Raw genomic sequence first — 26187 nt, forward strand, 5'->3', positions numbered from 1 at the left:
ATAAAAATCTTCTTTTGAGTTCTTACAGCCAGTGTGTCCCTTTGACAAATGCCATTTCTAAAAATACCCATCATGTGCTACACTAACTTCTCAACTAACTTTAAAAAAAGCTTCACATGAAGCAAAGATTTCACTCTAAAAGGACAAAAAAAAAAAAATACACAATCAAACTTATTCAGAATCTAATTTATTTGAATATGAATACCTCTATACTTTCTATAATCACAATAATGGTTTTATAATAAATTACCAACTTGTCACAGGGTTCCTAAACATAAAGAGACATATTTATGGAGTATTAGGTTAACTTACAAAACAGTTAACACAACAGTTCTACTGTTTGAGGTCAGAATAAAACAAAAAAAAAACAAAAACAAAAAGGTTGTAAACATATTCCAAAAAACAGAAAATAAACAATGAACAAGATGAACAAAACGCACAGATCCGAACTGAGAGCTCTGGGGGACGCCAGGTAGCAACTGTGAAGGGAAGTCAGAGTAACACAAATATTCAGACCTCCAATTTGCTGCAGGTTATGATTCAAATACAATTAATTCGAGCCTTTCAGTTATTCCGGTATTATCAGCATGAGGTGCAGAGGCCAACATATTGTTAACTGATTACTTAAACTAAGTATTAGCTGAAAATATACACACCACAGTGTGTGGTAATATCGGCAGAGGTAACTAAACAAAGGACAGATATTCAAGTCATGTAATTACTGGTTAGCGAGTAATGACTGAAATCCATCCACCAGTTCATAAACTTCACAATACATATAATAATTCGGATGGCTTTACTGATACACAATGCTTATTGCTTTAAAAAACGATAACACAAAACAGTGTCAATCATGCAAATTTATCCCCTCATTAAACCGACCCCAAAATAATAATAAAAAACACACGCACACACAAACACCCAAGAACCTGAATATGCATTATAAAAAAAAAATATTTTAAAAATCACAGAGCAGAGTCATCAGTAATACACACTCATGCAAATGCAAACAATCCGAACAAATCATAAATACACACACACACACACACAAAAAAAGACTTACTTTCATCAGTACTGTGGTTGCAGTAAAACAAGACTGTGTGCGAATGTGAAATTCATTCAGTGCATAATATTGAACCGCTACCTTCGGAAATTTGGTGAAACATGCATTAACTGTATGCTCGCTGACTATTGCAACATTTCCCCAGGTCTTTGGCTTGTAGACAGCCATACAACGATGATTATAGTAAATAAAAACAAAAAAAAAGTAGACAGGCACTTACAACTACTTGGATATTGTACTATTTTCCCAACACATGGACAAGCTTTGTTTACATACAGGTTTAGCTAAGAGATTGCCAAGTATTAAAGACAACCACGCAATGATAGTATTGTCATTACCTTAAGTATCCCATTAAAGAAGTCAATAAAATGTCCAAACAGTTCCACAGACATACAGTAAAACCACCATAAATAAGTTGCCAGTGTCTTGTCAAGGACTAGCTGTACGCCATCACGAGTGGGCCAATCTGCTAGTTTTACTGACAGCGTTAATAAAGCTCGTTTGTTCAGACGCATTAAAGACCCAACTACAACAGCAGCAGCACAAAATGATAAATATCAATTAGAAATTATGTTGTCAACAGTCTAAATTAAAAGAAATGTTCAAGTTGATTTTGCTAATGCATTGAACTGTACATACACTTTGGCTAAATAGACTGGTTTAAAGGAATGTTTTAACATTTTGGGATAAATCATGACATAAAAAGAAATTAAAAAATAAAAACTTGATACCACTTATATAAACCTCTTCAGGAAATATGAAGCTATAACCAAGTCATCTAGCTTAGCTTCACATTAAGCTAAACTAGCCAGTGGCTACCTAGCTTTAAGACCATAAAAAAAGGAATAAGTTAGCCTGGCATTGTCCAAAGGCAAAAACAAACTGCTCAGCCAACGCTTAACAAGTTCTAGGATTTATCTCATTAATTTAGAACATTAAAACACAAAAACTGTATTTGATAAAGTGTCAGTGGTTTATGTTTACATGGGTCACATCATGCTAAGCTGTTAGCTGTGGATCTAAGTGTGGTACAAAGTTAAACTACTCATTTAAGAGAAGCAGACAGATTCAAGTCATCTTTGAGGGCAAAACACGACACCTAAACCCCCTCTAAACCAAAGTAACACCAAGTCATGGCATTATCTGGCCGAGGAATGTTATACGCTTGATTATGCAGCAGTTTGACCACAACACACAACTCTAAGATTGATTGTATAAGTTTGGTTCTAATGTGGGTTTTTGCCGTTGCAATGCATGGATTAACTGCCCTCTATAACACATGTTCACACTAGGCTGCCGATGTGTTATGAAAGGCCTAAAAATGATCTTTCAAGTTATCAACTTTGTTCTGCGCCATTCTTCATAAATCAATGCTTCACAGATAAACTGTTCATAGAACGATGCAAAAGAACATTTGTAAATCCTCACAAGATAAACAGTAAAAGACACACAGTTAATGACAAACACGTCCCTTCACACAAAAAAAACACAATAACCAAAAAAAACAACTTCCCAACAACATGGAAAACGGAGCAAACACACAAATTAAAAGTACAGCTAAAAGAAACAAGGCACAAACTTCATACAAAAATGCCTCTCTAAAAGACATACTGAAGTAACCGTTGTTCTGTCTGTAGTTGATTAAAGGTCAGTAGTCAAGGCTCTTTATTAAAGTAACCTGAGAGGGGGAGGGGGGGGGTCCCTTTGCCAGCTGCTTTCAGATAAAAACTTCCATCCTTCTTTTGCAATTAGCCAAAAAAGTGGTTTCCAAATGCTAAAAGTAGCAGTCACAGTGAGTTAAAAAAACAACATTTTCCCATATTACTCCCAAAGGTGTTTCTTGACCCTGTTTTCTGCCAGTCTGGGCCTTATAGAGAAAGGCAAAAGAAAGGAAGGGGGAAAAAAAACAAAAAACTTGGCATATCCACTGAAAAACCAACACTGCTGCCCAGCTCTCATAGCACAAAGGAGGATGGTGAAGGCGAGCAGATGGATTCTTAAGAGTGTCTACAGTGTTTCATCAGGGCAGCTCCTACCATCTGTGCAGGTAGGAGTGCCGCCGGCCTACACATGTGTGCGGAACTGGTGGCTGGCATTGAGTGGCTGTCTGCTTCGGAGTGGGATGAACCAAAGGAGTTTCCAGCGAGTGCCACAAACTTCAGCTAGCGCCCACTGCCAGGATCTCTTTGCGCCATATCTGATGAGAAAAAGTAGGTAATTATTCACGGCAAAATCCTTTCTGCACCTAACCGCCTGCCAAAAAGTGAGTATGGATCATAGATTGCATATAAAGGACAGAGATTAACACTGCAAAATCGCCCATTAGTTCGGTACTCGTGTTTTAAAGCCTTGGTTGGGAATTTTGTCTGTGGGATTTTTGGATTCCTGAAACCAGGCGTCACAAACCGAGGACACTGCTCGCCAATCCAGTCGTGACTTGTCAGTCACGAAATAGCTAATCTCCCAAAAGATGAGGCCAATGATCTGACGCATGTGTTGCTGCTACTAGAACAGAGAACTAAAGAAGACTCACGCTTCATTTGAAAACGGAGCCATTTTCTCAATGGTGGTCATGTCCTGTAAGGGAGAAAAGGGAAGAAAAATGCAAAATAAGTGGGTCATTTAAAAAAAAAAAAATTAAAAAATAAGCTGAACTTTTTCTCAGATAACACCTTTTCATGCATGTGCCAAATTATTTAATATACTGAATTAAATTATTTAAGCATGCCAGCAAAGGTATGACAAATGAACATGTTGCTGTTGTGGTTTATAGTAAGAGGAATGCACTCGTGTGATCACGCACACACTTTCTCTCCTGTTTCTTTTCTATTGATCACTGCATTACCGGCATTGGTCGTTTGATTTCTGTATCCTGTGTCATGTTCTGTCTTGAACTTGCTTTCAATAGGACATACAGGCTGAATAACACTGTAATTAAGGCATTCTGTGCTTATTTTACTGCTCCTACAAACTGATATTCAAACTGATTAGCTTGGAAACATTAGTTGCATTTAATTAAGTAAAGACATAATTACATCGAGGAAATGGTAGAAGGAAATGGGTGGAGAACCTGACTTGAAATGTCAGCTGAAACATGAAAATACGTCCTTGTTCAGTACTCACTGAGAGGATGCCAGTCATCTGCGTGTAAAACAAAGTGGACATGCCCCCAAACATGACCACGCCCATGAGCGCAGAGATTCGCAGCAGAGCCAGTTCATGACGTGTTGTAAACTTTTCCTAACAGAGTGAAAGAGAACCCCGCCCTTTGTTGTGAAAAGCTCTTATCACATCATCTCAAAGTTCCATTTGACGACATTTTCCACTGTAAAATATTTATGCTCAGGCAGTAGTTTACTATTAATGTAGCTGAATCTCACGGGCCAACGTGCAGCATTTGGTCAAATTAGAACTACAAAAACACACAGGATAACGTTATTCATTCAAGTCTGTAAAATACTTTGAATGCTTTAAAGGGCCCTATTATGCTCCTTCTTGTTTCTGTTACAGTGGCAATAAGCATGGCCAAAGTTTCAGGTTTCACACATTTTTTTTTTCCTTTTACTCTTGGCTCTGTATGATGTCACTGAGAGCGGATATCCCTAATATGGTCACATTGGGGGCAGCCGATCAGAAGAAAGGGAGAGGAGCTACAGTGTTAGCATTCAGACAGTGGATGAACTGAAAAGCTGCACTACAAGATGAACAGGGATTATTTTGAAAGTAGCAAAACTACTCTAGCAGAAAAGAGCAGAAGAGGCCCACTTTAAAAACATTTCATGTAATCTACCTGGTCCAGTCCTGTCAGTGGCTGGAAGTAATAGTACTGACAGAAGTCCAGCACCAGTGTGAATAAGCTGAGGACCTGAGTATAGAAACACAGCTGCAGGAAGAGCCAGTGATTGTCCTCTCCCACACAGTTATTAATCCTGCAAAGGAAATAAACTGCATTTAGCAAGTGACCATGTATATTATATGTTTATCGCAGCAGTGGACACATGTGGCATGTTGTGATATGCTACGTCATTAAAAAAAAATATATTTCCCCACCACTGCAGTGAAAAAAAAAAAAAATCACTGGCAAAGCATCATTAATTAAATAAATAAGAATGGAGGTGCGCATGAGGGTAAAGTGGCAGGCGTGCGTGTATGATTACCAGGGACAGTGGTGGTCCATCCTGCGCACACAGTGGCCACAGCGACTGCAGTGATGCGACCTTTTAGGTCTCATTAAGTTGCACTTATTGCACAACTCCCAGTGCTCTCTCTCTGAAACATAAAAGACAACAACCGCCACATATCAATCAGACGAAATAAGAGCCATCCACTTGATCCAAAGATCCAAAGACAGATGATACTGCTGTGACACGCACAGTCTGCCAGTCGGGAACAGATGACAAACCAGAGATGTAAAAATAAGTGGTAAGCAGTGACAAACGCATTTACCAGAGTGAGGTATGTGTGGGTCCACAGGAAGACGGCCTGGATCTGCTGTGGAAGCTCTGAACAGTGCTGCTAGGCAGAGCCCCGATGCTATGTAGTAACCTAAAGAAATACAGTGTGTGTTTTAATTCCACTAAATTCCACATAAAGCCACACGTTCATTTCCAGCTTCCAAAGAAGCAGGTTTCATTTTCATTCTTTCATATGTTTGAAAAGAATGAGGAAACTCACAAACGACTATGGCCCAGGGAATGTGTCCCTCATTGTAGTGTGGAAATAGGACCAGTTTAGGAACAAAGAAAGTGTTGTAGAGCCAGATCCCAAATACCACACTGATGCACAACCAGCCCATAGGGTCCACCACAAAGTGCAGTCGAAGCTTCATGGCTGTTGGGACTTCTGGGAAACCTACACACAGGAATAACCATTTAAGACATCAACAGTTAAACTCAGCTTCTACTTATCCCCGCTGCTCTCTCACATGTGTATTGTAAACCTGGCATATATGTTTTTTTAATTGTTTAATTTGCAGCTATCAAATACTGCACTTTGCCCTGCACACAGCTACATGACAGTAACACTTATAACAGATCTATGACTAAACAAAAGCAGGATTGAGGAGACCTTTATCAGATGTGTACATACAAAAACATATTAAATATTTCCTGGGATTGGTGATAAAACACAGGCCTAATCTCTGTGTAATACAGAGCAGGTGCCTGTAAACCAGGCTCTTCTTCCACCACCTTAACACTGATCAGTATTATCTAATACAGTAACACTGCTTAAATCAGCATAAACAGCCTTCATAACCCCGTGAGCAAGCACTGACAGAGCCTCGTTATTTCTAAAGGCTCGCCTGCTCCATCATTCATGCTGCTGATCACACTCACAATCGTGATGGGCTGGGCTCTGAGCCTTACTGTGTTAGCTAACATCCACGGACCAACGCCGCCGTTTAATTCTTCCCTGTAGATATAAATCTGTGTCAGATATAATTTTCGTGTCCTAAAATTAACAGATACTTACTTTTTAATGTCCTATTCAGCGCAGGAAACAGTGAAGCTACTTCCTCATAGCGTCTTTGGGCTGGACAGGACCTGTTTTGCTACCTGCAATAAGAAAAAAAAAATCCCATTTCCGGTTGATTTGAGTTAAAAAATAAAACCGGAACACGTTTATTTATTATTGAATGGGGATTTAAGAGGAAGCGTGAGTGAATAAGTGAACTTTAGTGAAGTTGTTATTTTTTTTTTCTGGCAGTGAGGTATTCAAATTTCTTTCTATAAAAAGAAACAATGAAAAACTAAAACAAACCAGCATATCGAAAAATATTAGTCAAGTCAAAAAGTCAACAACGGCAAGTGTGATCATAATTTAATCTTTAATAGCAATGATAAGTTTAAAAAGCCGCAATCCATCGGTTGATGAGATTTCACATTTTATCATGGCATTTTAAGACTTCCACAAACGCGTGATACATCTCTGGTTTATTTTAAGGCGTTTAACTCTTTTCGTCCGAGATGCTGGATCCCGTGAGTCTGATTTTGACAGACCTACTTTTCACATTTCAACTTTGAGCCGTTATTTTTTCGTCGACATTCCCAGTTTCCTGCTCAGCCCCACGTCCTTGTCGGTAGCTTGAGGCAGCTGTTAGAACAGCTGCTGGAGTAGGTGGGTGGCGGACTGGGAGGGAGCGCGGCGTACCACCGGCTACAGGAGACGCTCTGCTGCCGCCCTCCGGTCAACTGCGGTCAATGCAGTTTGAGGCAAAAAAAAAAAAAATACAAAAAAAAAAATTTAGAAATACAAATGTCAAATATTTTTTGGTGAACATACTACCTTAACGTTTATAAGTTAAACGTAAAACTGTTTATATTGAACTGAAATAATTAAACGCTAATATGAAAAATGCGCTGCTTCCGTTCAATGACGTAATTCAACTTCCGCTAGCAATAGCGGCTGGTGTTTGTTGACAGCGACGCTGCGTAACGTAACAGTGCCACAGTAGTTTCATTGTGTTACCCTAGTAAAATGGCATCATCCAACTCGTATAAACTCAGGTGTTCAATCCCGGCCCACGAGATGGACGTCAGGGGAGTCGTCGCTGCTGTTTTTCCAGAGGGAGCGTTCGTGTCTGTGTCCAGAGACCGAACCGGAAGAGTCTGGGTACCAAACTCAAGGTAGCTAGCGCTAGCTTGCTGCTCACAAACTGCTCCCTACCTGCGATTTATTTCAGTGTGCAAGTCACTCTGCGGCCGGGAAACGTGTCCGGCCAAGAAGAGTGTCGAGCCAAATATCGCCTCACTGTATATTTTAATATTTATGAATTTATATGTCTAAAAAGTGGCTAGTAGCTACGTTAGCCAAGAAGCATATTGCTAACGTTTGCTCAAATTAGCTTTGTCATTCATTCACCTGCAACTCTTCTAGTGAGAAACACGAAAGTGAAACAGATTTGGAGTGTTTATTTCTGTCAGTTAATTTACTGGTGAAAAAAAGAAAAGAAAAACATAACTTGTTCTCTCTCAAATAATTGTTAACTTTATTCTTTTTCTTCTCCTGACAGCTCAGACAAAGGCTTCACAGAAATGCACTGTATGTCTGGCCACTCAAATTTTATATCCTGTGTATGCATCATCGCACCCAGTGAAACATACCCTCGGGGACTTATTGCTACAGGCGGGAATGATAATAATATTTGTGTTTTCTCGCTGGATCGACCCCAGCCCCTCTTCACTCTCAAGGGTCACAAAAATACAGGTGAGTTATGCTCTTGTATACGCTTACTGATTGTATTCAGCAGTGAGTATTAACTGCTGGGCCTGTTGCTCGACATTTCATTGAACATGTTGACAGCGTGTCTGGCTCACAGCTTTAACTTTAAACCTCCACAGTTTGCACTCTGTCCTCTGGGAAGTTTGGGACGCTTTTGAGTGGTTCCTGGGATACTACAGCCAAGGTCTGGCTCAATGAGAAGTGCATGATGACCTTACAGGTATGCTATCCTCTATACTTTTACAGCTTGATTGGACAGTGATTTAATTTGTCCATTGTTTTTGAGATAATAAGTAGGGGGTCTGTCAAAACATGCTTTGTGCTTGTTAATTTTGTTAAAGGGCCACACTGCAGCTGTGTGGGCAGTGGTCATCTTACCTGAACAAGGCCTTATGCTTTCGGGATCAGCAGATAAGACCATAAAGCTTTGGAAGGCTGGACGATGTGAGAAGACGTTTACAGGTGAGCATTTATAGGTGGATATTGCACTTTTTTGGGGTATAGTTTTTTCAACAGATCTGTGTTTATACAGACATTAGGCTGTCTGTTGATAGGTGTAATTGTTGTCTGTCTTTCTCTATCTGGTTAGTAACATCATCCTCTGTTATTTTTAGGTCTTTTTAACCAACAGCATTGTAGGGCATGAGATGAAACTTTCAAATGGTAACTGGGTATTATTAGGGTTAAACTATTGTTGCAAAATATTTTTGTCTTCCATTTTAGGTCATGAGGATTGTGTGAGGGGACTGGCAGTGATCAGCAACACTGAGTTCTTCTCATGTAGCAATGACGCGAGTATCAGAAGGTGGCTGGTGACAGGCGAATGTGTAGAGGTTTACTACAGTCACACCAACTTCATCTACAGCTTAGCCGTCTTCCCCAATAGCCAAGGTTTGTTCATTGTATCAATATTTAAAAGCATGGAATAGAGCTGAGAGAGTTGAAACCACTAGTCGCTGGTGCTCTGTTGTTTATTCAGCAAGTGTCCATTTGTTTTCATGCTCTGAGGTGGTAGCTGGCTAACCCTGCCCTCACCCTGATGTTTTTCTGTTTTAGATTTTATAAGCACAGGGGAGGACCGGACTCTGAGGATATGGAGGAAAGGAGAGTGCTCCCAGACCATCCGCCTGCCTGCTCAGTCTGTGTGGTGCTGCTGTATTTTACCTAATGGCGACATAGTAGTCGGAGCCAGGTAACAGAGCTGTATTTGGCATGCTAATATGTAGTCAGGTCATAATGATTTCCTTGATCGTGTTACACCGTAAATATTTAAAAGCCCGTTAATGATAGGGTTCACTCTCCTCATTTCTTACATCTCTCTTACATTCAAACAAATGTGGAAATCCTCAGATTAAGATGCAGAAAGTAGTTCTGTAGCTAAACCAGATGCTGCTCCTATGCCCACAGTGATGGCATTATCCGCGTGTTTACGGAAGCTGAGGACCGCATGGCTAGTGCAGAGGACCTGCAGATCTTTGAGAATGAGCTTTCCAAAGCCACCATCGACCCCAAGACAGGGGATCTTGGTGACATCAAACTGGAGGACCTTCCTGGAAGGGAACACCTTAATGAGCCTGGTAATACAGTACGCTGGTATTTATTTTATCATGTAAAACAGTGAAGTTGTTCTCTATGCATCAAGGTGGATTTGTTTGCAACAGGGAATCGCGATGGACAGACACGGTTGATTAAAGATGGGCAGAAGGTGGAGGCGTATCAGTGGAGCGTCAGTGACGATCGCTGGATGAAAATCGGAGATGTGGTCGGAGGCTCAAACCAACAGACCTCCAAGAGTGTTATGTACGAAGGAAAGGTGAGGCTGTGAGCTTAGAGTCAATAAGAGGCACGCCGCATGTCATTAATGTACCCCCATCTGCCTGCAGGAGTACGACTATGTCTTCACCATTGATGTGAATGAGGGAGGGCCATCCATGAAGCTGCCTTACAACGTGACAGATGACCCCTGGCTGACAGCGCACAACTTTCTGCAGAAGAATGACCTCAGCCCCATGTTTCTCGACCAAGTTGCTAATTTTATCATTGAGAACACCAAAGGGCACGTGGTGGGACCAGCCCAGCCTAGTGGTGGTGACCCCTTCACTGGTGAGTTTCAAAAGATAGGTACTGCTGCTGGCTTCTTTGGTTTAATTAAAAGAAATAATGAAATTAAATTTAAAAAAATGTAAATGTCTTGGACTTACACTGTACATTAATAATAATTTCATTGCAACGTTTAAGACATCCTAGACTAAATGCATGCTATGTTTTGTCTCCATTTGACAGGAGGAGCTCGGTATATTCCTGGTTCTTCCAGTGATACTCCAGGGTTTGGAGCTGATCCCTTTACAGGTACGGTCTTTTTACTCAAAGGCTTTTCACAGTCTGAACATGACCTGTGAGTGCAGTTTTGCAGCTCTGTTTTCTCCTCACAGGCACTGGTCGTTACATCCCAGGGTCAGGACCAAGCCCAGGTGCTCCTGTAGGTGTGGCAGATCCCTTCACAGGTGAAGTCATGAAGCCTGTCTCTTAGGGGATTCATTTGTGACAGTTGATAGCTGGTCAACATCATGCTATTTTTTTCTTTTGGTTTGTTTTGTTTCTTTACGAATGTAGCCCACAATTTTTTTTCAAGCCTTTAATGTTGGGTGATCTGCTCCCTGATTTGCAGGAGGAGGTGCCTACTCCTCAGCAGCTTTGAGACAAACAACCAACATCTACTTTCCCAAGACTGATGGCGTGACCTTTGAGCAAGCCAATAGCTCTCAGATCATTGGTAAGCATTTAGGTGTGGTTTGTAGACCCTTGCCACATAACTTGTGCTTTAAAGTGGGTGATATTTGTTGCTTTGCTAGATTTAAATTTGATTGAAAGTAAAAAAAAATATTTTAATTCTTGTCTGTAACATAGTGTATCAAAGTGTGTTTTCACCTGCCCTTAACAGCCAAGTTGAAGGAACTAAACGGAGGTGCCCCTCAGGAGCACAAGCTCTCTGAAGAAATTCTGGAAAGCCTTGAGAGGCTGCTGTTGTCTGTGAGCGGGCCCAGCTCCTCTGAGCCTCCTCCAACCATCCAACAGATCAACCTGCTTTGGAAAGCTTCTCACTGGCCTGAAGGTAATACAAAATCATCCCATCCCTATTTATTTTGTTTTTTTAAGGCTCTTTAGTTAATTTCTCCTCACTAATAAAAATCCCCAATTATTATTCATGTGTTCTAGATATTGTGTTTCCCATCCTGGACATTATGAGGCTGGCAGTACGCCACCCGCAAGTTAATGAGAGCCTCTGTGGAGAGGCAGAAGGTGTACAGCTGTGCAACCACCTCCTGAACCTAATGAGGCCCGAGGGGCGTCCTGCCAACCAGATGCTGGCACTGCGGACTCTGTGTAATTGCTTCAGCGGCAGGCATGGGCGAGCCCTCCTCATGGGCCAGCAGGAAACGGTGCTATCACGTGCTGCTGACCTGGCCACAGTTTGCAATAAGAACATCCACATTGCCCTGGCCACTCTGGTGCTTAACTACGCTGGCTGCCTCCATCACCAACCTGACCTTGAGGCCAAGGCCCAGTGCCTATCTGTGGCCAGTAGAGCTCTGGAGACGGTACAAGACAAGGAGGCTGTATTTAGGCTGCTGGTAGCCTTGGGAACCACAGTGGCCTCAGATCAGACAGCCCAGGACCTGGCTCGCTCCTTGGGAGTCAGCTCTCAGATTTCCAAGTACTCATCAGTGTCTGATCCATCGAAGGTGGGCGAGTGTTGTCAGCTGCTTTTAAAAGAACTGCAATGATATGAATGATTAGACAAAAAGGAGCACTTCTTTCTATTACTCTGTTCTGCTTAACCAGTTGTGGTGGAGATCTAAATAATTGTATGTTCCACAATAAAAGAAGGACAAATGAGAATTTGCACTATGCTTACTCTGTTTTTATTACCGCAGCACCTCTCCAAAGCCTTTTGATGAATTTATTGGTTAAGTATGTGGTCAATGCTGTATCACTGGCTTACATGTGTATAAAGCAACATACTGTAAAGTTACATCTCCATTTATCAATTTTCTGCTGCTTATCTGGGTCCAGGCAGTCTAAGCAGAGATGCCCAGGCCTCCTCCTCCCCAGTGTCACAACTGACTCAAAAACTATGACACATAATGGGCGGTGACAGCATTATACAAGTAAAAGAACTAACTTGAAATGAACAAAACTAAATAAAGTTACCTGTTAAAAAGCCATGAGATATGTCACTAAGTGCTGGTGTGGTGAATGAAATCATTTTGGGGTAGAATGAAAAGCAAACGGTTGGCAGCATGTGGCACTTGGAAGCACACCATTTGTTCCCTAAGGTTCCCCAGTATGTGGTTTTCTTCTTTTTTTTTTTTTTTTCTTTCTTTTAAATACTGGACCCAGGTGTTTCCAAACACTGATGGCCCGACCACATCCACTGGGCACCTGCAACACAAAACACACAAAGACAACCTGCCAGCCCAGCAGCCAAGAGTTGGGGTTGTTGCACTGGCCACCGCCTCCTGCTTTTCCATGTCAGCATCCAGGCTTTCCCAAACCAGCTGGATAAAAATAATCTCTCCAGTGTACTGTGGGTCTGCCCCATGACCTCCTGGCTAGACATATCCACAACACCTTAAGCAGTGTTTTGGGCACCTGAGTTACATCTATTACATGTAGTTTCCTAACACATTTTTAATGATTTCCTGCAGGCTTGTTACTTTTTAGCTTAGGGAAGTTATACAGTTACAAAGAATCCTCACTGGGCACTAACTGTGAACCAGAGGTGGCAAAAGTACTGACATTCTGTACTTAAGTAGAAGTACAAGTACTTATGTTAAAAAATACTTTAGTAAAAGTCGAAGTACTGGTTCAACTTCTCTACTTAAGTAAAAGTAAAAAAGTACAGGCTCTGAAATGTACTCAAAGTAAGAAAGTAAAAGTAGTTTTTTGGAGGATGTTTCTACCTGCTATTTTTGTGTAAAACAAACCGAACCTCATTATATATTATTGTAATAATATAAAATAGTACATGAGAATACAAATGTTATTCCAATCTAAATTTTAATTCTAATGAATGCACTCAGCTTGAATCTGTTATGTAGGACACAAACTGTGAAAGTGAATTTAAACACAGCTCTATTCTGTGTCCTCCATAGTAGAGGGTGACTGTGCCTCCACCTAAACACCAACATGAGGATACTCAGGGGTTACAGTGGGATTCAGCAGGTGGAGGAACCCTAAGATCAGCTGTAGTGGCTCTGCATGGGGAGAAGAATCACAGCTTTCTATTGTGAGCTGCAGTAAATGATGTTGGTGTGCAGGCTGTGATCAGCTGACCTGCTGCTGCTCTGAGGTTTACTGCTCTGTGTGGATGAACTGAACTCACAAAGATGTAACCCAGTATTTCACAGCTATCTGAGCTGATCTCTATCCCCTACACTGACAGCATACAGGCAGTAGAAATGTTGGATTCAGTGATCTCAGCATCAGCAGCTTTGATTCAAACTCATCTCTGCTGCACTGATGTAACCTGTAACTCTGACCATGAACACAAACACTGTGCTCCAGTCCAACACAGAGCTTTACTGTAAATACAGTACAACAAACTAACCTATTTATTAAACACTAAACTGCAGCATTTTCATAGAATCTTTGAATTACACAAAGTCAGCATACTTCAGTTTATTTTCCAGTCCTTACCTTTAATTCTAACCTCTCTTCTTCCTCTCCTGTCCTCTTTCTCCATCTCTGAGTGAACTTCTCTCTCTTTGCTCTCCCTGAAATACAGCAGCTCTTCTTTTAGCTAGCAGACACACTGTGTGACAAACTGCACACACTTTGTGTGTTTGATGATATTTGTTGAGCATTTAGAAACGTTGCATTTACCTGCCACATGTTACTCCCTTCATGCTCGCTCCTCTTCAGTAGCGCTAGCTAAGCTGTTTATGTGCCGCAGCGCAACTTACGGACTCGGTCCGGCCCGCTGTAACCCCTGATTATAGCGCTATAAATGATACATTAATTATATGGGTTTGCGTATTTAATCCCTTTGTACGAGATAAGCCCCGATGATGGAGGATACACCAGTACGATTGTCTATATGTTATTATTCCTCCATTTAGGCTCAGATGTTTGAAGGCGCACTGACCGGAAATGCAAACTTGTCTCTGACGTTAAAAAGTAACGAGTCTGTTTGAAAATGTAAGAAGTAGAAAGTACAGATACTTGCGTAAAAATGTAGGGAGTAAAAGTAAAAAGTAGTCAGAAAAATAAATACTTAAGTAAAGTACAGATACCTAAAAAATCTACTTAAGTACAGTAACGAAGTATTTGTACTTCGTTACTTCCCACCTCTGCTGTGAACTCAGGGCAGAGTTAGGTGAGACTTGTGAATGTTGTGATTGCTCGACTTTGGCCTGTGTACAGTCTATTATCCTTATAATACAACTGACTGTGGGTAAAATATGTGATTTATAGTATATGTAACCTGTAGGCTGCTCTTTGGGGTAAAGGGACTCAATTTAGCTGGTAGCTTTAGCTTCCCAATGGAATATAAAGCAGTAAATTATTGTGACCAAAGCCGAATCAAACTATCTGCTATTAGGACTACACTTTAGCAATTTACGCTCGACACAAAACGGCACCACATGTAGGTACTTATAGCTTAAAATACAACAAAGAAGCGGTTCACACAGGTGAGTGCATGAAATAGAAGTTTTTAAACATTGGTTCACACCAATGGGAAAGCCGTGCGCCGTTACCTTCGCTAACCGGAAGTAAATAACAACATCCGGGTGATTTTTAGAAAAATTGGCGGTTTGTGTCATTGTTTTCTGCTTCCCAAACGGATCATGATATTTGCCAGACATATTAACAAATGTTAACCCGGATTTAACTTCAACGGCAGCGTTTTTTTTTTTTAAATAACGTAGCTGCTTCTTGGCAGTGCTTGTTATTTGAGTTGCGCCCTGTTGTTAAAGTTAGCGAAGTGTAAACGTTGTGGCTAGCAGGGAGGCTAGCTGAACAGGGGTTTTCTGGAGCTTTGAAGTCGCCACGGGCGGACGCACGTTCACGGTGCTTCTGAATGATGGCGAACCCGACACTGATGCAGAAGGAGAATGGGCAGTATTTGTGGTTTGGTCTCCTCGGGCTGGGATTTCAGCCGGCCGCTGCAGTTTTGTCGGTCGCTGGCAAAACCAATATTAATGCTAAACACGTCAACGTAGGGCCGTGAGTTTGTTTTCGATTCATTTTTAACAGTGCCAGCTAATCTGTGGATTATACACTGAACTTGTCCAGTATGTAGCTGCTTTCACTTTAGCTTGACTTTAACTTTTACGTTTTTATGTAGTTTTACTTTATGGCCCACAGGAACATGTTCGAGAAACCCAACAAAGATGCCTTTTACATAGTAACCCATTTCCTGTTGGAGAAACTCAACCCGACACGTTTCCATGAGGCATACAGGTAAAGCCAACAATAGCCAGTCCTGTATAAGCATTGTCTTCATCAATATTTGTTTAAATCTCTTCTTGTTTATCGTTGGGTTATTAGGCACTGCTGGCCTGTTTTAAACCACAAGGCGGACGCTGAGTTCCGTAAAGTTACCTGCGCTTGGCTGCGAGAAATAATGGTGAGAATATGATTTTTGTTCTCTATTGCTCTTCTTCTTCTGACCACGGAATCCACAGATTACATACACGTACCTCTGTATCCTTAAAATCTGAAATTCTGTCATCACCCCTTTTTTTTATCCTCGTGCTTTGCTTCATTGCTTTAAATTCCTCTTTGTGCGACCTTCACGCTCCTCTTCACATAAACATAAAAGGGATGTTTGTCCTGGTTATTCAGTGACTTTTAGTGGCAAAAAAATGTTTTTGTTGCACTGTCATGTAAACGCAACACTGCTTTCACATCCATGTGGGGCAACATTTCTGCATCAAAATAAAATTGGCTCTCCTTATTCACCTAAACTCAGTGCGTCTCTCAGTAGATAAATATAAATAATATAAATTGTACCTAAGTTTAGGACAAAATTAAATCAACAGGGCACTGCTTTAACCTTTACATTTTGCTATATTTCTGTTAATTCATCTTTGCAGACACATAAGGTTTTATTCACCTGATCTAAGTGCATTTACTAGAAGCAAAATATAAAGTCTTGCACGATGCATGGGAATAAATCTCAAAGCAAAGTATTCGGCAGCTATGAGATCCCTCTCTATTCTCCCTGCTTTTTTCGGTGTAGTACAGATATTGCAACTTTGGAAATATAATTGCACAAGGGGATAACATTTTGCTTGACCAGTATTTTGACCCTTTTTCTGAAGCCTTCATGATTCACTGTGTTTGTTGGACACTTGTCTTCTGGCGAAATGCAGTTGTGTTGGTGATTTCAGCGCATCTTTGCAGGCTGGATGGATAGACAGATGTGCAGGATGGGTTTTGCTTTTATGGATGTCTGAGTTGAAGTTAGCGTTGTTTTTCTTGGGCTTCATTAATTATACCACAGTTGGTAGTGTGTTTTCAGGTGGCTGTATAAATTAGTCGTGTTGCTTTGCAGCATAGATGCAACTCTGCTGTATTTGTTGCACGAATGCTTTGTTAACATTACTGAAATCTGAAGTATTTCCAAACAACAGATGACGATCCACTTTGTGGGACGAGCTCTTCACCTTCTACTGCGCCAAATATTTGACTTTTGTGTCAGTGGTCTGTTATTTATAGTATACCACTGCAGTCAAGTGCACAAACTTCACACTGTACAGTGCAGGAGGCGGCTGTTAATGATGCATTCAGGCACATCATCCGGCGCTAACGCAGGGAGCTCTTGATTTGCGTTTGCTTGCGCTCTATTGGCGGAGCATGAGTTTTTAGTATTGTTTGGTCATGTTAATCACGGGAAGCCCAAATATTGATCAAGATTAAAATTTGATTAATTGTGCAGCCTTATATAAATCGATAGTAAAATCTTTTTAATTACTGTAAAAGGTTTGTATTTAGTACACTGACAGCTACCTGTTTATGACTGTGTAGGATGAAACCGCAAATGCAGGATCCAAAGTGGTGGCGTCGTTGTTTCTCTCACCCGGAGGCCCCAAGTTTACCAGCTTGATGCTTCATTTGGTGAATCATGTCATGCTGCAGGAAATGAAGACATTCACCACAGGTAGGGCTTGATGGAAATGCCCCCCCCAATCCATCACCAGTAGCCTGTACAACCCCAAAAGTGTAAAGTGTCATCCTACTGAATTTAATTTGCCACGGACCTGGTTTGCAAAGACTCCATCAAATGATCTTGAACATTATTGCTATCAGATGACAGCTGGCTTCCTGAGGCTGCGGCAGTGCCCGCTTCAACCTTGGACGTGGCAATTAGGAGGTTCAATCGGATCCATACCAGGTTTTTGAAAGCTGCAGTGGAACAGGATCGTTTTCTCCAGGAGTACCAGAGACGGGCTCAGTAAGTCCACTGTCAGTTTGAGCAGCTTTACAGAGCTGCTGCTTTGCTGGGATTTTAATGCAGATAAAAAAAAAGTTACCAAACAAAGAGATTTGGGCCTTTTCACCAAGTGAAAATCATCAGGATTTGTATAATAATAAAAAGAAACATGAGGTTTAATTTACTCAAGCTTATGTACATTTTTGTTTTATCAAATGGCCAAAAACATACATGTTGCAATTTCTGTGCCTGATTTTTGAAATTAAAGTGAATTTCGATATTAGCTGCATAAAGGAGGCATTTTAAGGCGGCTGTTGAGTGGAGAGATTTACATCTAGAACTTTATTTGGATTCATTGAAGTGACCTGCAGATGGAAGTGTTTATTTTATTACAGTAAATCATACAAACATGTTTAATTTAAATGAAATCCACTTTCTCTGAGTAGCTTTTAGGATGAGATGAGATGAGGTTTTTTTTTGTTTGTTTGTTTGTTTTGTTTTTTTTTTAATCCAAAAGTTGGGAAATGATTGTGTCATGGAAGATCTATAACACAAGCGATAATAAAAGAGCTTAAAAAATAAATACAATATGATGGAAAAAATGTCTCTATGAGGTGGTAATTACTCAGAAAAGGAGCATGATTAAATAGAAAATAGTAAAAAATTAATAAAGAGTTCAATAAAAAAAATCTAAGTGTAATACAATAAGCAGCATTTTAAGTAAACAAATAGAAGCATTGTGGTATGAGGTTGTAGGGTTCCTGTATCCGTGCTTGCGGAAGCAGAACTGAAACAGATGTTGGAGAAATACGAGGATTCAAGAAAAATTAAATGTGTTGTAATGCTTACTTTAATGTAATGACATAAATGTAACAAAAATACACTTTGTACCACTTTAAAGTGTTAGATTATAAACTGTCAGCGGCAGCTTTTCTAGGTTAGGCATCATCAAAATGTTGCTTTGAAATACGTCCACCAGTGGATGCATCGAGGGCAACTCGAGGTTCAGTTGACGGACTTGCATTCATAGGAAGAGCCGGGGATCAATCCACTGACCTTATTTGTAGATAACTTGCTCTATCACCCGAGCCACCCCAAGTACTTAAATATAGCCGGCTTTTTTAACCACACTAATTTCCAAACCTGTAAGACATGGCTTTTAGTGTGTGATCATTGGGTTATTCCTGCTATTTCACTTTTGTCCTCTATTCTTCTTCCATGGTTACAAATTTATGTTTTAAGCAGTATATTTTATAAGCAAAATATTTACAGGTGCTTTCCTTTAAATTCTGACTTGCGTGAGAATTATAGCATTCTATACTATCATGTGAACTTGTTAGTAGTAGTTTGCCTCTGAGTGAGTGCAATCAGCAGGCCCTTTTTCTCAGCTGATATCTTGAGTTGTTCCAGCGGAAAAACGTGAAAAGTTTACGTGAAGCAAATTTCATTTATGATGGCTCACTTCCTGCAGCTGTTTCAGTAAGCCATGACGGGATGCAAAAGAGCAGGACTCCACCAAAAAGAAATGCTTTTAAATTCTATGCATTACCATGTCAGAGCTGAGAAAGCACCTTTGCTGTGTTGAAGGCTTGAATATGATAAGATAAGATAGTGTTTATTTATCACATGCGCAGTTATACACAGTACAATGCACAGTGAAATGTATTTATACATACATGTATACATGTATGAACATGGAATTTGGCCTGTACTACTTTAGTTTTGTCTTGAAGTTCTTTTTTTTTTCTCTTGTAAAGACTTCTGGTGAAGTCTATGAAGGACATCAAAGCAGACGGTGCCAAGTATGATGAGCTGCTCAAGTATGTATAATTTCTTTCTCAGTACCCCAGATTTAATTTCTTAAGACGCATTGAGCAAATGGAACTGTCCTTTCAGACGCTACAGCAGCGATTGTTCTCAGGAGGAAACTTCTGCAGCTGAGAAGCTCAAAAAGGTATGTAATGTTATCTTGGCAAAACCTTTCACACTGTAGGAGATTAGTTGTACTTTTTTTTTATTGTGACAGTACATTCTCAGTGTTTTCTAAATGGATTCATGATATTGGAGATGAGTAGAGAATCCTGTGCTGAGGTTTGTCTACTTTTCTAAGAGCTCACAGATGTTGCTCTGTTGTCCTAAGGTTCGCGCCTTGTGGTCGGACATTGATGGAATGCTGTTGACCATCAAAGAGGAGCAGAGCGCCATGGAGAGTGTTTTGAAAGGGGATGTAGATCAATACATCCTTGACGGGATGGATCAAGTTCTTAAAATTCCTGGCTGCCTGCTGGAGAGAATTGAACAGCTCCCACATCAGGTGAGCGGGCAGAGAAATGGGTCGACTCACTCTTAAATACAACAGTGAGAGTTCTTTGAATCTTGAGTCTGTTCTTTTTATTTGTTTCTCTTATCTAAAACTGTAAATCATCTTTTCCCCCACATTACTATGTCTTGAACGTTGTGGTGAAAAGTTACCACAATTGGGCATACATATGAGAATCACAGTCTTTGTAGAGAAAAAGAAACAGTGCTCTAGACAGTAGCTACAGAAGATTTGGCAAACAATGGTAGACAGTGGCATTAGTTCATAAATCATCGTTTTGACAACTTTCACCCTCTGTGTTTTTTGTTTGTTTTTTTTGTGTGTGTATGCTTTTTATTTCCAGTTAAGTTCGGGGAACATGTATGAAGCCAACCAGCTGAATCTCCTCTGCGTGATGGAGCTGATGACCCACGCACTGCAGCTTTTGAAGGAGGAACGTTGTCGGGTCTCTCACATCCCCAAGCCCCAGCTCAGCCCTCACCACCTGCGAGAGAAGTGTCACCAGATGGGTCGTACACTGCAGGACCTCCACCTCATCAGGTATATATTAAGCTGCACTTGATTGATCGAATGCACTTCTTACATGAGCTTATTTACATTTGGTGTTGTTGCACCTGCACTGGCTTCTTCTTTTGACTGCTTCCTTTAGCGGTGCCACAGCGGCTCATGTGCCTTTATCTCACCCTATTCCAAGCATCATCTTCTGTCACACCCACCCTCTGCATGTCCTCCTCCACTACATCCATCTTCCTCTTTTCCACCTGCCTGGGAGTTCCATATTCAACATAGTTTACTTTATGAATCCGCTGCCCCTCCTATCTGTACATCTAAATTTATGGGTGTTTGTGGTTTGGAAAATGCTTTGGTAATAGATTTGACTTGGTGTCAACATTTATTTTTCTTTTAGTAAATAAATTAACTTCAAAGGTGTCCTTTAATGCCACCTCCCAGGCAGAAGATTTCTAAGGAAGAAATTCCTGAAGTCAGGAATGCCATTCAGGAGTTGGAGACAGAGTGGGACAAGAAGTGGATGGATACTCTGAAAAATACACCCCTAGTCTCTTTTCTCAATGAAGATCCTGTAAGTGATCCCTTCCTTTTATACTTAAATCACACCATACAAGCACTTATTTTAAATTAAGATGATGCATTTTTATTGTCCATGTTGCTCGGAGTTTGAGGTTTTTATCTTCCTGCGCAATATAAACAGGAGGATATTGTCGTCATTCCATCGTCCCTCTGTGAGGTTTTACATTCCTCGTCTATAGACTCCAAAACCATAAGGAGTTGAGCCGTGAAATTTGGCATGTGTTTTATTTACTCTTCAAAGATGTTCAACACAATATTCAATATTCCTTGACATTAAGTACACTTTGTACACTTTGGCTGTATTCATCTGAAGTGAAATGTTTAGTGTCTGTTCTCGGATGTGGTTACTGAATATTGTTAATAATGAAAAATGTATTTTTGCTGGAATATGTGTTATATCTTTACTAACCCAGGGGTGACTATAGAAGTTTAGGGCAAGGCCTCCAAATTATGGCAAACTAAGGTAATAAGATTTACGGTTTACGGTTATGAAGTGGGGCTGTAATGTTATCTGATTTCTACATTTATTTTAGAATTTCATTAAATCCTCATTAGTTATAGGTCCTGTTTTTTTTGTTTGTTTATTTTCAGGCTCTTAGCTTCCTCTCACCAATGGCTCCACTATCCTTTAAGCCGGCGGCTGAAGCAAGCTACAAAAGTAGTGTGTTCTCGCAGTACCCTGCTAAACTTCTTGGTGAGCAGAGTCGGATTATAATACTGTTTTTTTTTTTTTTTTCTTTTTCTTTATTTAATATGGAAGGTTACATTTTGTTTTTATTTAATGTTAGTTTTTGTTTTGTTTTTTCCCCTCCAGAAGAGAAGCACACCGAGAGTAAATCACAGGAAGGTGTCAGTGTTAGCTTTTCCAACCTCAACAGGTAACGATGCCTTAGGGAAATTTGAACTTAATGACAATATTTTTCATTTTAATGTTGTTTTTTTGTGGTTGTGTTCCTGTTTTGTTTTTGTTTTGTTTTTTTGGGGGGAGGGGGGGGGGGGGGGGATCTGATGGGAGGCAGATACCTGGGCAGTCCTGAGCAGTGCTCTGCCCGTCACTAGTCCTCCCTATAGCATCCCTGCTCTCTGATGACCGCGGCGAATTGAGAGAAATCGCCACGGACAGATACGGAGCAGACACTCTGTATGAATCAAATTCTATTATCTGAATCTGATGATAGAATTTTTATTGAAACATGGTATAAATGAGCTTAAAGTTTTTAGAGTAGAATGGGAAAGGTTAACGAAAACCTTGTTAACCTGGAGCATGTGGTGAAGTGTCATTGTTTGTCAAACATTTACCTGTACCACAGATTCATTAGATTTATGTCAAAGCACGGTGCACTTATTTTATTTATTTATTTTTTTATGTGCTTTACAGCTGAGAATTTCCATCTTGTCTTGCTCTGAACCTGAGAATTTGAACTTAAACACATCCACTCTGCTGAACTGTCACTCAAGTTTAGGGCGACATCAGTACTGAGCTGCACTGCATCCAGAAGCAAATGAGTGCGTGAATGTGTTTGAAATAATGAAGCACTTTCTTATCTAAACAGCACTTGCCCTGCAACAGCTGAGAGGACCGAAAGTCCTGTCGTCAAGACTGAGACAACACGAGCAAATACCTCTCTCGACTGGCTTTTTGACATGCCCCCCTCCCCCCCTCACAGAGCTGCACCGCCATCATCGTCACAGGCAAGTGTCATATTTTCATATGACAAGTTTTCTCTGTTTAAAGGGTTAATTTTGTGTTTTCTGGATTCTTTCCTCTAAACCTTTGTAAAATGATTCCTCTGATAATCCATGTTTTAAAAAGTAAATTATTAAATAGCTGCATTTGTCTATCAGGTGAATGTGAGGAAGACGATCCGCACTCATCAGAAGGTGACTCCCATCAGGACCAAGACTCAGATATTAAACATGGAGTATGATAACCTTGCTGCTCAGGTATTTAAAAAAAAAAAAAAAATCTCAACCAAACTATCACATCTGTAGCAAATGCTGTATAACTGAGAACTTCATAACTTAATAGGTATTACTGTATTTTTTTTTTTTTTTTTTTAAGGGTTCATAAGTCTTAAAAAGTGGACATAGTGAAAATGGAAAACAAGATTTTCTGATTCATTGCCAAGTTATGTGTATGTTTATATTATTAGTTTGCCGATGCTGTAACGACAACCACTCGTTCAGAGGGCAGGGTTAAAGGTTTGGATTTGGAGGCCCTTCTCAGCAGTCTTCAAAGAGATCCCTTCTCTGCTCTGAAACAGCTGCCACGTACCCCTGAGAGCCTGAGTAAGTCATAAACTGGTAAAAGATTTTAACAGCATGGTTTGATGCATTAGAGAACCTGACTTTCAAAAAGATTTTTTAACAAACTTTCATTTAATGAAATTACTTTCCTCCTCCTGGCTATTTCTGCCCGAAGTTATGGACGTGAAGAGTTCCTGGCGTAAGGCCGTCGAGGAAGACAAAGCTAAAAGAAATCAGCTGCAGGAAGAGTTGAATGACAGCATCATAGAGGGACTCACCTCTGTCAGCGAGTCCTGCGATGAGTTGCAGAGCACTGACACTCCCTCCCAGACTGTCCCCTCTCCTATCACGGCTACTGTCGTGAACCACAGTGGCCTTCTTGTCTGCCAGCAGGGGGTCTTGCACAAGTCCGTTCTCTCGTGGGACACCTTCAACACAGAGGCCTACGACAGCCCGAGCGGCACAGGCATCGGTGCGGTCCACTTCAGCCTCGACCAGGAAACTCTCCCTGAAATTCCGGGCTGCGACAGTCTGCTGAGCCTTGACGATGAAGCGGTGAAGAGCGATGATGATGAGCTGCTCATCCCCTCACTGAAGCCTGAGGCGAAGCAGTCGCCGTTATACACACGTCGGCAGCAAGCAAGAAATGATGGATTCTTGATGGAAGGCATGAGGACGCCTGACTGCCTTCTGATAGATCACGCGGTTTCTGGTTTGAACAGAGACTGGATGGAGAAACCAGCATCATCAGAAGAAGCCACAGATAAGGTTTTTTCACTAGACCTAGATGCACTGAAGACCCCCTCACCTGTAAAGAAGCAGGAGTACAGCCTTCCCAAGCTGATCACATTCTCCCCAATAGATGACATGAAATGTTAGCTGCATTCAGAGGAACTACTCATCAGCCTCCACTGTCTTAAATTGTCCTGTAATTTTAATGTAGACATGTAAGAAATATGTATATCTGTAAATAAGCCACCTGTTGTAAACTAAGCTGATTTTCAGTGTCTAAGGCTGCTAATTATTAAATTAGTGAGACATAAACTCCTTTAATAAAACTGCAAAATGTGGGCTGTTGTGTGAATGACTGAGATTTCTGATAGGAGTGAATTATCCTCTTCGAACCACTGAATCTATTGGAAATTCTTGTTCCCCAGCGTTTACACTGCACTATTGGCTGGGTTTTAACATGTTGGAAATAAAAGATGCATGCCTGCCCTTTTTTAGTCATGGTGCATTGTGTCTCAAAGTTTCAGCTGCAAAGTGTCCAATAATCGTTCAAACAGAATTTCTCATTTTAGTGATGTTCAGTTATTTTTTTTTTAATTGTGTTTATTAGGTATCAAATGCAAGCTGCTGTTTGCAAATCCAGGTTATAGAATTGTTTTGGAGCTCCTGGTGTTTTATTTAAAGTTTTTTTTGTTTTTTTTAAACCACCTGATGATTTTTTTTTTTTTTAATAGGTGTAATTTGCAATAATTTAAGATTGGGGATGTGTAAAAAAAAAAAAAGTCCCTAAAGTAAATATGAAGCAAGGCAGCACTAAAGACTGAGAAAAAGCAGGAAGTCAAAATGATACTCCTTCAAAATAAACATTTAGCATTTGGGTGCAAAGAGATTTGACTGCACTTCAGTTGAAATTGTTGTACTATGCGAAACATAATCATGAAATACTGAATGAAACTCATTTGCATTCATTTTCTTTTAAATATCACATTGAGCATTCAGTCCCTTCCCTGTCAGGTGTGCTGGTTAGATCTTTCACAGTCTTCTGTACCGTTACAGTGTGAAGCTTAATCAAATTTATTTACAGGAACAGTTCACATTGATCAACATTACTGTAAATGTGCCGGTGTTAACCAGATGGCTCTTTTTCAACTGCAGTTCTTGGGCAAGATGTAAATTGCCAAGGCTTAAGGATTTGGCTACTAGATTGGAAAATTTCTAGAGGTATGCACTAATGGAGGGGTGGGACATTGTTGTTTCAAAGATTTTTCATTAATTTAATGCTCATGAAAACAATTCAGACATTCCTACTCTCCTTATGGATGTGCAAATGGCCATCCTGGAAGAGACCATTCCCACTGGGGTTTAAATGTCTCAACAAAACATCCATTTTATGTTATTTTGCATTCCCTCTGCCTATAAAAGATTAAGTGGTATACAGCCATGCCAACATAACAAATGCACTAGATCTCACTGTAGGGGTCCAGGTTTCAAGTTGTTGTCTCCCATATAAATTAACATGTGTGTATTGTAATAGTATTTCAGCTGCATGTGAATTTTGTAGAATTAAAGCTGATTTAACTGTCTACAACAGGGTCAAACATAAGGCCTGGGGGCCAGAATTGGCCCAGAAAAGCTTCCGATCCGGCCTGCTGGATGACTTTGGAAAATGTAAACGAGGGCATGGATTTTGGACTTAACTGCATTTTCATAGGTTTTGCAGCTTTTCCTATCAAGACTTCCCCCATTGCATTCATATTACACCAAAGTAATTGAGTAATAGATACACAATGACCGTGCGTGCACCGTGGGCAGCACCACCATGGTTAGCACTGCTGCCTCACAGAATAACATCTAGAAGGTCTGGGCTTGATTCCACCTTGTCCCAGGCCTCTCGCTGTGTGGAGTTTTCCTGTTCTCCCCGTGTCTGCGTGGGTTTCCTCCCAGTCGAAAGACATGCAGTTACTGGGGTTAGATTAGGTTAACTGGCCACTCTAAATTGCCCATGAGTGTGAATGGTTGTCTCTCTGTGTTGGCCCTGCGACAGGCTGGCGACCTGTGCAGGGTGTACCTCTCCCT

The 26187-nt window shown here is 40.6% G+C and overlaps 3 protein-coding genes and 1 non-coding gene across 4 annotated transcripts; 3 read left to right on the top strand and 1 right to left on the bottom strand.

The window, feature by feature from the left end:
* Window positions 1-210: 210 nt before the first annotated feature.
* Window positions 211-7128, bottom strand: zdhhc21 (zDHHC palmitoyltransferase 21). Its single transcript, XM_030722571.1, has 9 exons — window positions 7067-7128; window positions 6536-6618; window positions 5738-5914; window positions 5510-5608; window positions 5221-5332; window positions 4854-4992; window positions 4187-4303; window positions 3597-3640; window positions 211-3260 (listed from the first exon to the last, which is right to left on the bottom strand). The coding sequence occupies exons 3-9, from the start codon at window positions 5889-5891 to the stop codon at window positions 3128-3130; spliced, it is 798 nt and encodes a 265-aa protein (XP_030578431.1). The 5' UTR covers window positions 5892-5914; window positions 6536-6618; window positions 7067-7128; the 3' UTR covers window positions 211-3127.
* Window positions 7129-7463: 335 nt separating this feature from the next.
* Window positions 7464-12508, top strand: plaa (phospholipase A2-activating protein). The gene is made up of 14 exons (XM_030722570.1): window positions 7464-7689; window positions 8076-8269; window positions 8404-8504; window positions 8626-8746; window positions 9008-9175; window positions 9341-9476; window positions 9692-9861; window positions 9946-10097; window positions 10168-10387; window positions 10568-10633; window positions 10717-10788; window positions 10953-11057; window positions 11226-11396; window positions 11501-12508. The coding sequence occupies exons 1-14, from the start codon at window positions 7541-7543 to the stop codon at window positions 12067-12069; spliced, it is 2394 nt and encodes a 797-aa protein (XP_030578430.1). The 5' UTR covers window positions 7464-7540; the 3' UTR covers window positions 12070-12508.
* A 2572-nt stretch (window positions 12509-15080) lies between these two features.
* Window positions 15081-24586, top strand: haus6 (HAUS augmin-like complex, subunit 6). The gene is made up of 16 exons (XM_030722569.1): window positions 15081-15514; window positions 15656-15751; window positions 15839-15917; window positions 17321-17453; window positions 17603-17747; window positions 19484-19546; window positions 19623-19680; window positions 19867-20040; window positions 20390-20586; window positions 20998-21127; window positions 21727-21829; window positions 21950-22013; window positions 22689-22827; window positions 22981-23079; window positions 23289-23424; window positions 23558-24586. Exons 1-16 carry the CDS (start codon window positions 15369-15371, stop codon window positions 24259-24261), a joined length of 2466 nt encoding a protein of 821 aa, XP_030578429.1. The 5' UTR covers window positions 15081-15368; the 3' UTR covers window positions 24262-24586.
* LOC115775263 (small Cajal body-specific RNA 8) lies at window positions 22145-22275 on the top strand. Its single transcript, XR_004019285.1, has one exon.
* Window positions 24587-26187: the final 1601 nt, after the last annotated feature.

The sequence above is a fragment of the Archocentrus centrarchus genome (assembly GCF_007364275.1).
Source record: "Archocentrus centrarchus isolate MPI-CPG fArcCen1 chromosome 18 unlocalized genomic scaffold, fArcCen1 scaffold_23_ctg1, whole genome shotgun sequence".
Classification (NCBI taxonomy): Eukaryota; Metazoa; Chordata; class Actinopteri; order Cichliformes; family Cichlidae; genus Archocentrus; species Archocentrus centrarchus.

Coding starts and splice junctions, on each gene's coding strand:
- zdhhc21 (XM_030722571.1), bottom strand. CDS start 5,891: ATGAAGCTTCGACTGCACTTTGTGGTGGACCCTATGGGCTGGTTGTGC. Junction 5,333..5,509: donor CCCACACATACCTCACTCTG/GTAAATGCGTTT, acceptor TTTATGTTTCAG/AGAGAGAGCACTGGGAGTTG. Junction 4,993..5,220: donor ATGGACCACCACTGTCCCTG/GTAATCATACAC, acceptor TTTCCTTTGCAG/GATTAATAACTGTGTGGGAG.
- haus6 (XM_030722569.1), top strand. CDS start 15,369: ATGATGGCGAACCCGACACTGATGCAGAAGGAGAATGGGCAGTATTTG. Junction 20,041..20,389: donor TTGAACAGCTCCCACATCAG/GTGAGCGGGCAG, acceptor TTTTATTTCCAG/TTAAGTTCGGGGAACATGTA. Junction 21,830..21,949: donor GTACCCTGCTAAACTTCTTG/GTGAGCAGAGTC, acceptor TTTCCCCTCCAG/AAGAGAAGCACACCGAGAGT.
- plaa (XM_030722570.1), top strand. CDS start 7,541: ATGGCATCATCCAACTCGTATAAACTCAGGTGTTCAATCCCGGCCCAC. Junction 8,270..8,403: donor CAAGGGTCACAAAAATACAG/GTGAGTTATGCT, acceptor AAACCTCCACAG/TTTGCACTCTGTCCTCTGGG. Junction 10,789..10,952: donor TGTGGCAGATCCCTTCACAG/GTGAAGTCATGA, acceptor CCTGATTTGCAG/GAGGAGGTGCCTACTCCTCA.